Below are 13,264 nucleotides of genomic sequence, written 5' to 3' on the forward strand. Positions count from 1 at the left end.
GTTTTACTCGAGGCCCATATGAAACTGCATAATTTTTTTTTTTTTTAAGGTCATACCCACACTAACGAGAAAAGTGGCCATAATCCTTTTACTGACATACAATGCTCAAACATGTGGCCCTGTCCCTCTATTACAAGAATGCTATTCAACAGAAGCTGCCCACCACAACAGGTATGTATGTGCAACATTGATAAACCCAAATATCAAATCTCCTATTAAAATAAAGCGAAATGAGTGGCCACTGCTTATTCCACTTTTCCCAGCCGCTCTGCACTTACGTTTCAGTCACTGTCACGAAGGACTTGTTTACTGAACAAAAACAGTGGCATTTACAGTAGTGTGGGTGTGGTTAACTCTACTTTGACGCTTCTTCCTACATTCAGCTTACCACTGCATGGTGTGATTTCCCCAACAAATGCCGCAGCTTGCAGCAGATGTCAAACAGATTGTCAAAACAAAAAAAAAAAAAAAGAGGATGTTACGTTGGCCTTAAACTACTACTGATGAGCAACACAAAAAATTTTGTCACGGTAACTTGCATACAACCATGTTTACAACTTACATGAGTTGAGACAAGTTTAACTGCGCCCACCCCAACATTGTTTCTGGTAAGACACTTGTAAAGAAAACCTCTAATAGCGGAAAACAGGAATATGTGCAAATAAAATGCTGCACTTTCTTTTCAAGCTACACTCTAGCCAAATTGCTTAACAACCAAATTATCATATCAACAAACGAGTAATTATTTTTTCCAAAATATGTACACAAGCAGTAAATGAAAAGAGCAGTATTCAGGCACGTAAGTTAAGAATAAGCACCCACAAAAAACGTATAGTATAGTAAAGAAAAAAAAAATAGACCAAAGTAATGTAAAATAAATTGTCAATATGACTATATAAAATAGAATGCCAATATGACCAAAATTTATTGCGCTGCACATTATTCCACTCTGTCCTATTTATTATGCTTTTAATGCTTTCTCTAGCAGCCTGCCCTGCAGCATCGATCTGTATTTAAATAAAAGCATGGAGACCCTTTTCATGTATAAATTGCAATAGCAGCTTAACAAACTTATCGTCCGTGAACAAAGGCCTATAAATGTGTGCAGAATGAGCTGACAGCTCAGCAGTCATAAAAATCCCCTCTCGAGAAGCTCTCAGTCTCAGGCAGAATCTGAACAGGCAGTGAATGTCCACTGTAGACAATGGAGCAACACACACTGGACAGTTCACGCGGTCATCATGTGCTAATATGCACATTCCACAAAACACAAAAGTTGTGCCTCCTGGCTGTTTCAGCGCTTGCACAAAAATTGCACAAAATTAAACACTGCAAGCAATAGGCAACACATAAGCAGTAAATTCACAGACAAAAAATACAAGACAGTGAAAACGTAGGCTGCACTTCATTTTTTTTAACAAACTTTGTACGAAAACATTAAGACATCAAAGGAGTACTGACATGACATTTTCGACTCTCCATTTTTCTTTCCTTTAAATAAGGACCCTAGACCTCGAAATGCTAGAAAAAGTACTAGAAAACCTCAGAGTACCCTAAATAATTTATTATAATGGCTCTTTCCCTTTCTTCCTGCATGAATGAGTAGTTCCATTAAGATATTTTTTTAGGAACCTATGAATATACAAAATAATGTTACCGTTCAACCATCAACTGAAATGTTTTTAGCCGCTGGATTACACTTGTAATATTTCTGCATCGAGCAATTCCACTCTAAAAGAAATTGCTTCTGTAATAAATTGAACAGCTATACCCAAACTACACACACAGGTTTACACACACACAACTAAACAAATGACTAAGACCCTGAGAAAGCTACGGGATTCAGTTTGCAGCTGGGTACTTCCAGGGCCAGGCAACTTCCAAACAACACTATGTCATACATTTTAATCTACATACCTCGCCCCCATTCAATCTTCTCCACAATAGATGGATGTTCATACTTTACCATGTACACACCGACACATTAAGCTACTGTTGTCAGTGCACATTGAAAATCATGCCCACATGCTATTTATGAGACCTCACAATACTTATAAACAAAATGAAGCAGGTTACAGTCGAACCTCGTTAAAACAAAGTCACATTCGACACAAAAATATTTTTGTTATATCCAATATTCCCTATAAGCTCACGCACTTAGATCGGCTTTAATAAAATTTACTATGAGGTCTTTCCAAAGTAAACGCAAGTGTAATATGGCTCTGATAGGCAAGCAACGGTCTCTTGAGGATTTTTATGGCTCATCAGTGACTTGCCATGTCAATACGTGGCACCAGTACAACAAAAAATTACATGCACTGGCTTGCAGTCATCACTAATATACAATAAGGTGACTGGTGTTATCACCCACGATCAGCATGTTTGTTTGCCGGTTGTATGTCACTGAAGTGTGTCATGTGTCACTTGAAGTTGCTTTTGCCGAGTACAGCCACCAACCAAAAACAGATCGGCAACAGCTCAGCAACAGCGCTTCAATGCATGGAATAATCACCTGTCCTTGAGCCCCTTGTAGACTGGCCCAGCCACAGTGCAGTCAGCATATGGCACCTCTATGCCAGCAAGGGACTTGATAGGGTAGATGGTGATGTTGACCAAACGAGCCACGGGCACAAAGTTGCTGGCGGCAGCCTTGCGCTTGAGCCAAATGTAAGATGCCGCTGCGACCGCCCCACCCACAACTGTGGCTGTGAAGGCAATGGTGCCAAGATGGGGTGCTCTCAGGATTGAAGATGCCATGGCCAAGTTTCTTCAAAAACAGAACCTGCGCACGCCTTCATGTCAGCATGAACGGCTGTGTGAAATATCATTGGGGCACGTCTTCATACTTTACTACATGCAAAATACTGCAACCGTGGCTCTCAACATAAAGCACACTGTGGTATCCAGGCACCTTTGGTGCTGCACTATGAAACACTCTTACCCAGCAAAGATAGCTGGCTTCAAAAGCAGTAGGTAAGAAGGGATTTGAAATCCAACAGTCAAATCAGTGCAAGAGCTCAAGGCTCCACTCAGGAGAGTGAAGTCTTGAAGCTTTCTGTAGGGAGTGACCTTGCTGCTACCGCATGCTTTTATCTCCTTCAGACCCTTCTTGCAATTTCCATTTGCACCACAGTCTAAAAGCACAATCAATACAGTATCACTAAGTGCAGCAGTGGTAGGAAGACGCTTCGCTTTCACTTTGCTTGAGAAGAGAAATAAGCTTGCATCTATATGAGCTTGTACTGATGTCATCCTAGCCACCACGATGGAGCACCACAACTGTGAGAAGCTGCGTCTGTTGGCATCTCATGTCATGGTTCTGCCAGTTTTGCCATGGTTCTGGCACAGATGCCGTCAGCATTCCAAACACGTCTCTATGACACTGAAGCAGGTTATTTGTGGCAGTGAATACAATACACTGGTGGCTGACATCCTCCTAGCTGCCACGTTGGAGGCTTGGAGCATGGTGAGAAGCTGTGTCCATGATGTGACATGCAAGCTATCTATAGAGCCACCTGGACTGCAACTGACTAGTAAGCATCGAGGTGACAATGCAGTGTTTGTTGTTCTCCCTTTCTTTGTCTCCATCTCTTGCGCTACCCATAACAATGAATCTATATGTGGCAACCATGCATTTGAGAGGCATAACCACACACATGGTGGGAATAATGATAATAGTGAGATAAATGTGACCGGGGATGTTTCTTTATAAGTCGTATTTGAGCCTCGCAATATGCATGCATCAAGTGAAGTATTCTTTGCTCTTTAAATCGTTTCAAGCTATGTTCATAAACCTGTGCACATCTTAAAACTACTATGCAGCAAAACTAAATGTTGTACAACAGATGCATGGAATGGCCGTTGGCAAATGTGCATGCACTATTTACCCCCAGCATGTAGTATGCAAGCCAGCTTGTGCAAGCTTTTGTGCAACAATAAACAAAGAGGAAGAATTAGCTTGAACTTCTTTTTCAGAAAGCGGGAGGATGGAACAGACCCCTCCAGTCATTTTTGCTGCACATGGCAGAAAGCAGAATATAAGCCTGTGAAGGCCAATACCACAGTCATGGGATCTTCTTGAAGACACGGTAGCCCGCATTAGTCACACAGCAATATTGTCCGGTGACACAAGCTAACGGATTCTGAAAAATATTCAAGTGGCTGATGCTGACACAGATGTGCTGGCACAAAAAGTGCAGGAAGACTGGAAACAGCACAGTTCAGCACAGGTAATGAGCTCACTGTCACTGTCCATATTCTTCAAACGAAGCATTGCCGTCACCATACAACTGGTGACAGACCTCTGTCCACATCCCGGGGTCGATCACCTCATCGTGCTGTTCCGCTTGTACTTGCACAGGAACGAAAGGCTGGATTTATGCCAGCAGTTTCTGTTTGTACTCAAGTTTGTTTAACTGCAATTTCCGCTATTCAGAATTCATTTAATTGAAAGATTTTTGCACAGAATGCATGAGAAAACCACCGGGGATTTTCTAAAAGTTTGTTATTCTGAAATATTTGTTGAACTGACATTAGTACAACGAAGAATTTAGTGTATATCACTGTCAACTATTGCACTGAGTCGACTGTCACATGCTTGAGTTATCATTGACACCAACTATGGTTTCGGTGTTGTGAATAGTCTCCTGATAAAATAGTGCTGCACTTGGAGCACATTTTAAATTAGCTGTATAAAATGTGACATAATAATTATTTGTGTTGTTCAAGGAATTGAGGCTGCATGTCATAAATGTAGGGCCGGGGCACAAAGTTTTTGTGTCAGCACAGCCTTAATGAATTTCTCTAGATGCATTAACTGATTTAAAAATAGTAATAATTTTGATGCGCAATTTGTTTTGCACTGTCGATGTCTTGTTCTAACTTGTGCAGAATACTAGAAACCATTGAGCCTGCCAATCCCTGTGTAAGCCGCTGCATCTTTCCCTGAGGTGGCACAAAGAAGGAAGTTTGTAGCTGTGATCTCATCTGCATGGCAGTCCCAGTTGTCCACAGAAGATTGCAACAAAGTATTCCAGCGTGCAAATCAAGTCTTTCTGGTTAGCGTAAATGGTGGGCCTCCTAATCAAAATATGGCTCCAGGGCCCACAATGAGCTCATTGTGGTAGGCCAGCCACAGTTCAGTTGCCACTCTAATCGGTAATTTTCTAAAGCACCACAAATCAGTTTTATTTGTTTGTTTATTTTTGTATACATACGTGTGTGTGCATGTGTGTGTGTGGGGGGGGGGGGAATAGTATAGTTTTCGTAGCCATGATTTCAGCCAACTAAGTCTTTCATAACACTGGTTACTGGATAGATATATTCAGGAGAGAATTGTGAATGCGCCTTTACTTCCTTTTAAGCTTACAATTCCGTCCAAGTCTTAGCCTGTTCTTTCCCTGCACTGTTTGCCCCCCCCCCTTTATTTGAAAATAAAATAAAGTCTACTACATTTAGTGATGCTCTCAAAAAAGGTAATTGGTCCCTGTACCTGTTTTATAAACATTTCAATTACCATTTTAACTAAGCAAATTTCATTTTTTTGTTGCAATGATAATTAAGATTTCTAAGTTCTCTGTAAAGAAGCTGCATTTACTAAGGACTCACTCTATTTACTCACATGCATAGTAGCCATACTGAATCACATTTATATTTATGAAATAAACTGCAGTGTTTACTGCTCCCTTAAGCATATATAAGCCATTGTGCAAGGATGTTTCTGTGTAGAGAGAGAAAACAGCTTTTATGCAGGCTGTTTTAATGCCTCCTTGTTATACCCTCTCTAAAAAATGTTCATTCAATATGTTCGTCTGCCCTTAATACTGCATGCCACCATTTGTTTAGAGTACAGTTTACCTGAAATGATAGTGGTATTTATTGGCTGTATTCGGTCATGGAAATGTCATATGCGGCTTCAGCATATGGATCTACATGTTTTCGTACCAGTGAAAAGTCTACTGGTACACAAGATGCACATGCAGTGGAATCTACTCATGGCCTGTGGAACTAGGGAAATATAATCGTACATCTGTTGCACTATTTCAGACAGACATGCTTATTAAGTGCATTGCTATAGCCGACAGGCATGGTATGGTGTAATCTCAGGTAATACTGACCCCCCACTATCAGAAAACAATGGTCCTCTCAGACTATCAAAATGTAGAACTGTTTACAAGCATGGTGCTCAAATGTTGAGAATGGCTGAACAAAATGAGTGGACTGCAATGTATTATGTGCACTCAGCGTTTGCTTAGGCTGACCTGCTAAACTTATTTAAGCTGTATCTTAAATTCCTAAAAGAAAGAGGCATAATGAGATCCCCCTTTTCTCTGCTGCACATGCATGGTGGCAGATGTCATACATTGTATGAAAACCTCCAATAATGTTTCATTACCAACTTTGGTACACATTAAAGTTGGTTAGTGCCGACACCATTTGACGACTAGAAATGCTTATACTTGCTCGAGCTTAGGGCAAAAACTAGTATTTCAGCTTACAAGGAGCAGTTTACAAGGTGAGTGAGAACAATCATAGAGCACAAATATGTTTCTTTGTGAATGTTGGAATAACTATTTCAGTATTTTGTTGCACTGTATTTATTACTTTATTAAATGATTATCAGTTTGGTATTTCTGCAATATTAGTGGCATGAAATCAAGGGCTTGACAACAGCTCATCTGGTTGGAAATTAACTTGGCACAAGAAAGACACTGACCACAATCAAAGTGAAAATTTTACTGTAGCTGCCTTTTTTGTGCGTTTGTAGTGACATGTAAAATATGAATTCAACCTTACAGGATCGTAAACATGGTAAGCAGAGCTAACTGTAGCGCCTGCGAAGCTAAAACAAGCCTAGACACTGAATGTCTACACCGCAGCTACAGCAGTGCTTCCCAGTGTGGCTACAAGCCTCAAGGGGAGGGAGCATTAGCTGAGCTACCAGCTAGCTTGTAGAGGTCTAGATCTAGAGCACAGGTTACAGAAGACGGCTACTCGCTGTGACCTAAACTAAATCAAGCTGGAACGTAGACGCCTACAAGCTAGCTGCGTGCCTCCTTGGTCAAGGCCACTTTAAACCGCGCAACTGACCTCATTACCGCTCCCCCCCACAGCTACCTGCTACCAGTTACAACTAATGGAAACCAGAAATGAGGAAAGTCGTTATAAATTACAAGGTTCTGGTCAGGGAAAGAGTTGGCGACGGTTACGTATGCTAAGAGGCGAAGGAAGCAAGCTGACACAATCGCGTACACTTGGCCACATGTAGCACGTTACGGCAAGTAAAGTCGCAGGAGTGACACAAGGAGGTCTCTGAACTCACCGCAATCCTTCAGCACCACTCGCGTAAAGAAGTTGTCCTTGCGATACGGGGATAAAAAAACGCTCTCGTTCCTTCGCGCGCCAGGGTGCAGCTCAGAGCGAGTGGACGATAGCTTGAAGACCTACAACAGGAGTGAGACCTCTGTGATAAGCATGGGATCTTCTGGAGTGCACGTCTCGGCTCATGCTCTAAATAACCTGTCACTTCAAACGTTCCGGCGCTTCGAGTTTCGCAGCAGAATGACCACACGAAAGCGCGCGTAAACGATAAGTCAGTCAGCATCCAACAGATCCCGCCCCTGTCGCCGCTGCTGCCGCAGCCCCGCGGTACAGTGGCGCTTCTGTCAAATGCTGTACTTATCAGTTTCGCTTTCGTTTTCTAACTGGTCATTCCGTTATATCAGAGCTGTAACAAAATCACCAACCAAACAGGATTTCTTTTTCTTTGCTTTTAAGTAAGAGAAATACAAGGACTTGCTCTGGGCGCAAAGTATGCTATCAACGTTGAACTTTTCACTTGCGGCAAGCTTCGAATCACCTCATTGACGGCATCGCAACTCCGGCGATTTTTCGAGGTCAGCGGATATCAATGAAATTTGCTGCGTGCCTTCTTCCGCATACTTCCGTTATTTCTTGGAAACATCAGTTTCTTTATTTCTTTCATGAGCTGCCGCTCACCCCATTCATGTAGTCGACTCCTCTAAGAAGTTCGCTTACGAAGATTCCAGCAACTAAGTAGTCGCAAGGAGCCAAGCATCCCCTTATTCAGGCAGCTGGGAAAATTTAATACCCTCAACAAACAAAAAAAAAAACTCTTCAAATCAAATCGCCTGTAACTATTTCTGGCCACTGTACTTCTTGCAAAAAATTCTGGCTAAGTAAATCTTGCAGCAATGCATCACTTATCAGGCGAACTTTGCGAATTTGGCGCGAGCTAGGTGCGTGCAACAAACGTATCAGAAGCATCTACGAGCTCTTCGAACTCTACGTTTCTATTTTGCAGCGTAACAGAAACACCTCGCTGCCGCGTTCAAGTGATATAAGCACATTAGTGAGATATAGCCTCTCCCCGTGTTATTACCACGACAAGCCGGATCGAGCATACGGAAGAGCTCTTTCTGTTGGAGAGCGGGCGCGCGCTTCTGGTAGCAACTACCAAAGAAAGCATCGAAGTCAATGCGATGCATTTGCTCGTATTTGAATACGTCATTTGGTATCAATCTGAAAGAAAAAAAGTTCGTGCCCAAGGAAATAAATTATATATATATATATATATATATATATATATATATATATATATATATATATATATATATATATATATATATATATATAGAGAGAGAGAGAGAGAGAGAGAGAGAGAGAGAGAGAGAGAGAGAGAGAGAGAACTTTATGTAACGAGGAAAGATCGGGCAGGCCATCGACGTCAACGACTGAGAACAATTTGAAAGTCGTTGAGGTCATGGTGATGGAAAACAGACGAATCACAGTGGACTAAATCGCCAATACTTTACATATCAGCCATGGTTCAGCGTATTCCATCTTACACGACAGGTTAAATTTTCGGAAAGTGTGTGCTAAGTGGGTCCCGAAAGAATTGTCAGAGCAGCATAAGGCAGAAGGCTTGGACATCTGTCGTAAACATTTGGCCCGTGATCGTCGCGAGGGAGATGAATTTTCACAGCAACTTGTTATTGTAGATGAAACTTGGGTACATCATTACGAACCGGAAAGTAAGGCTGCGAGCATAGTTTGAAAACACTGATCATAACCAGAAGTTAAGAAATTGAAACCTCAACCATAACGCTGGTAACATCATGCTGACACTCTTCTGGGAGATGGAAGGTGTGGTAGCCGTTCATTTCACCCCATGAGGCGAAATTGTGAACAGTGAGAACTATTGTGATGTGTTGGGAACTAAATTGAAACCTGCAATCAGATCCAAACGTCGTGGAAAACTGCTAAAAGGTGTAATCCTACAGCAAGATAACGCTCGGCCACATTCTGCCAAACGGACGTCCGAAACAATAAAGGAGTCGGGATTCAAATTGCTGGAACACCCGCCATACAGTCCAGACCTGACCCCAAGCGATTTTCATATGTTTGGACCATTGAAGGAAGCGCTCAGGAAAAGAAGACTTGCAACCGATGCAGAAGTCATTGAGGGGGTGCAAAATTGGTTAGAGGTGCAACCAAAGAACTTTTTTTTGCGACGGAATCAAAAAAGCTTTGCAAACGTTGGGCAAAATGCGTTGAAGTGCAGCGAAGGTATGTAGAAAAATAACGTGTTTCAGTTTTCTATCATTAGAATAAATGTACCTTTTTTCAAAAGTCCCTTTACTTTTCGACTTCCCCTCATATATATATATATATATATATATAGTATGTGTGTGTGAGTATTATCTCGCTGGCTATCGCCGCCTTATGACAAAAAGAAAGCCCGGGTAGGCTGTATCAGGGACGCAGCCGCAGTACATGGTGTACTGCGGCTACATGGTGGTGTATATATATATATATATATATATATATATGTATGTATGGTCCTGAATATTTCGCTGCGCGTGGTCGAAAAAAAGATTTCGCCTTCACCGCTGCACAGTCCTTGCTCAAATTTGGCAAAACGATCGCATTTCTGCGTCGACTTCGTTTAGTATAACACTTGGAACAGTTATTTCCTGGTTTCAAAAAAAAAATGTCAATTTGTCTGCGCTTATGGGGATGCGAGCTGCTGCCGCTACGGCGCAAGTGTGTGTGCATGCGTGTGTCACGACTGTGCCGTCCTTCAGAAATATGTTCCCCAACGCTTCCAAAGCTGGGGCCTGTTATCATTTTCTGCTCTAGAGTATGCGGAGCGTTATGTGAGGAAATCACTTGCGGCCTCCTTTTTACTTCTCTTTTTTCTTTCTTTTTTTTTCAAGTTTTAAGCTTGCGACACCGTGACCAACTATTTGGGAAATACAGAAATTTCTGGATAAAGGTGTATGGCCAATTTCATTTTAGGCATTGTGGGGATTGCATTCTCCCATTTCGTTGCTGCGCCATATCCCAGCCCGATTTAGCCATAGGGGCCGCATCTCGGCGAAGTAGCTTTCGAAGTTCGCGCGCGCGGACTACCGTTTTCCCTAGCTCTTGTCTCCAAGGGTACCGTACAGCAGCGGGACCGTAAAGCACTTGCTGCTGCCCGTCCCCAAACGGACCACGGGCTCATCCGATTGGTCTGTTTGGGTGGGAACTCACTCTTTCCTGGCTGCTCGAGTCGACCGGGGGAGCGGCGAGAAGCTCGCGAACGGCGACATGATTCTCCCGGCCAACCCTAATTGTTCGCCGGCACTACCGAGTGCTCAACCCGAGGCGGGTGCACACATAAATTCACTACTCCTGTTGTGGAGGCTACGTTAAAGAGACAGGGCTGACTTCACGCGCGTGGTCTTAATGCGCCGGGTCACCCTCGGAGGAGATATACTGAGCTGAAGGAACACTACCCTGGTAACGCGGTCGTTGGAAGTTATCCTCCCCTATAGCGGCGTGTTACAGCGTTTTCTGATACTGTTGTGCCACCCTTGAATTGCGGCAGCTCCGGCTCAGGCGCACCGCGCGTACAGGGTGTAACAGTTAGACAACGCCAACGTAATCGTCCAATAAACACCTTCCTTGCACTCTGGGCCCTCTTGCGGCGCTCTGTCTCGATCCCCGTGAAGACCGAACGAGCGTTCGCCTGGGGCACACAAAACACACGCGGCTGAGCGTGTCGTCCCCCTGAGGACCCAAGCAGGTGGTACGGGTGACTCCCGGTGGAGCACCGCGCGAGATAGAGACCACAGCACGAACCGGTGCTCGTCTGCTTGTTATCGCTCTGTACAAAAACTACATGACGAAGTAGTATCGCGCATGATCATGTCCAAAAGGTCACGTACGATCCATAGCTTGTCAGGAGCGAAAGGTTACGTGTCACCACTGCACAATGCGCCCCAACAATTACAACGCATCGTCTAGCTCCTCTCTGCGAGAAAAGGAATGAGAAGAAGTATGGCTGCATATTCCGCTTTAATTCAAGCTAAAAAACTGCGCGTTGTTTAGCGAAGAACGTGTTGACTTCGGGGGTGAAATACAAGAATGCCCGTGTACCGTGCATTTGGCGCACGTTAAAGAAACCCAGGTGGTCAAGGTTTATCCGGAGGCCCTCATTACGGCGTGCCTCACAATCATATCGTTGTTTTGGCACGTAAAATCCTAGAGTTTTCTTTTTTTGTAATGAAATTTAAGCGTTTCGGACGTTATAGACCTTTTACAGCGAGCAGTGTGCGCACCAGGGGTAGCCTCAAGCCCGCCTCCATTGAACGCCTTAGGAATCGAGAGCCAGCAGGCGCCAGTCACCGTCCGTCGCTCCGGAAACGTTTTGCCGAGAGGCCGGAAATCGCTCAGTACTTTTTTCTTATGTGGAAGAGCAGAGGGAAGGCGTGCTCTGTCGCCCAATGAAAACACTTCGTCCACAAGACATCCGAACCATGTCCCAATGTTCATGCACCATTTCGGATACAAATAGGACATCCACGGGACGTTCCGTTTTGGCTATCCTATTACGCATGTCCCAATTAAGCATATCGCACATGAACCTGCTTCGGATATTCTACCACGGATGTCCCAAAGTTATCCCATATGGTCATTTTTCGGCATACACGTGAATATTTGACCTTAAATTGAGGCTTTTTCTTGAAGTTTCCTCGTAAACAGAATTATGTTTTGTGCGTGTACGAATTACAATCCGCAGATATTGTGTCTGCAGCTGGTGTGTACGTCGTACTTTACGAAGTTTCTGACGCAGTTTACTTTGCAAACTCCAGTTATTTCAATAGGTCACTAGCGCATGGCGGAAGGCCTAGAAGAATGAGGAGTATATACACTGCACTTCCGCACTTGTGCGAGTGCGCAAAACGTGTGCGCGTATGTACCTATTCTTGATGTGCGGGCGGGCTGCACGTTGCACCTGCTACGCAGCATGTGCTTCGAGCGTAATTGACTTTGATTATGGCAAGTACTGTGCAAAAGGACCTCGCATATGTACGCAGCGAGTACCCGCAATGTCCTTCGTGGACATGCGAAAGATGTCCGCAGGGCACGGCAAGAGCGGCCAAATGGATATGTGAGGGTCGTCCGCAAGACATATTCCACACATCCCCATAGGATATATATGTCCTGGCCAGGGCCGTAGCCAGTGGGGAGGGGGGGGGCTTATGGGACTTCACCCCCCCCCCCCCGAAATTTTTTCGTGCTGTTCATGCACCGCCGACCAAAGCAACCCCCGGCGTCAGAAATCATTCTGGATTTTGTCTAGAATGTTTATTTCACGCTCGAAAAAAACATTTCACCGTGAACATTACGAACTCGGACGTGATTTCGCGACAACATTCATGCACCGGAAGTCACATAACGCAAGCAGCCCCATCCGAGCACAAAGTTTCGAGGGCGTTTTGATGGCGAACGGGCTCGCCGCGGCATCTCGCAGAGGCCGCGGAATCTCCGGAGCTCATGAATGTCAATTCCGAAACTTTATGGGTATAAAGTTCTCATGAACTTTTGATTTGAAAGGTGCATTGACATTTCCAAAGTTGTACTCTCGGTTTTCAATTGCGGAACTTTGTTGGTTTAATGCTGTTATAAGCATTTGACGCCAAAGGTGTATTGACTTTTCTAAAGTGGTACACCGGAACATGCAACAAGACAAGCCAAATCAACGCACTATCAGACAAGTTGACAAAGCACGCAGCGAAGCCCGATGAGACGAAGCGCTGTGGTGGTTCATTTGTGCCGCCATCTCACACAGAAAAATATCAACATTTGTTATCACTTACTCCAAAGCATCCATGTTAAGACATTAAAGCGAGCAAAGGTAGCTACGTCCTTATTTATTTTTTCTACTTTGACTTTTATTCACGAGGGCACATTG

The 13,264-nt window shown here is 43.8% G+C and overlaps 1 protein-coding gene across 1 annotated transcript in view; it reads right to left on the reverse strand.

Annotated features, from left to right (window-relative positions):
* Positions 1 to 7,638, reverse strand: part of LOC142576573 (mitochondrial amidoxime reducing component 2-like) — a 41,960-nt gene extending 34,322 nt beyond the window's left edge. Inside the window, exons 1-2 of the mRNA XM_075686760.1 lie at positions 7,322 to 7,638; positions 2,513 to 2,782 (exon numbers count right to left, since the gene is read on the reverse strand). Of these exons, the coding sequence (XP_075542875.1) occupies positions 2,513 to 2,757 (245 nt within the window). The 5' untranslated portion in view covers positions 2,758 to 2,782; positions 7,322 to 7,638. The remainder of the gene's footprint in view (positions 1 to 2,512; positions 2,783 to 7,321) is intronic.
* Positions 7,639 to 13,264: the final 5,626 nt, after the last annotated feature.

This window comes from Dermacentor variabilis, chromosome 1 (assembly GCF_050947875.1).
Source record: "Dermacentor variabilis isolate Ectoservices chromosome 1, ASM5094787v1, whole genome shotgun sequence".
NCBI lineage: Eukaryota > Metazoa > Arthropoda > Arachnida > Ixodida > Ixodidae > Dermacentor > Dermacentor variabilis.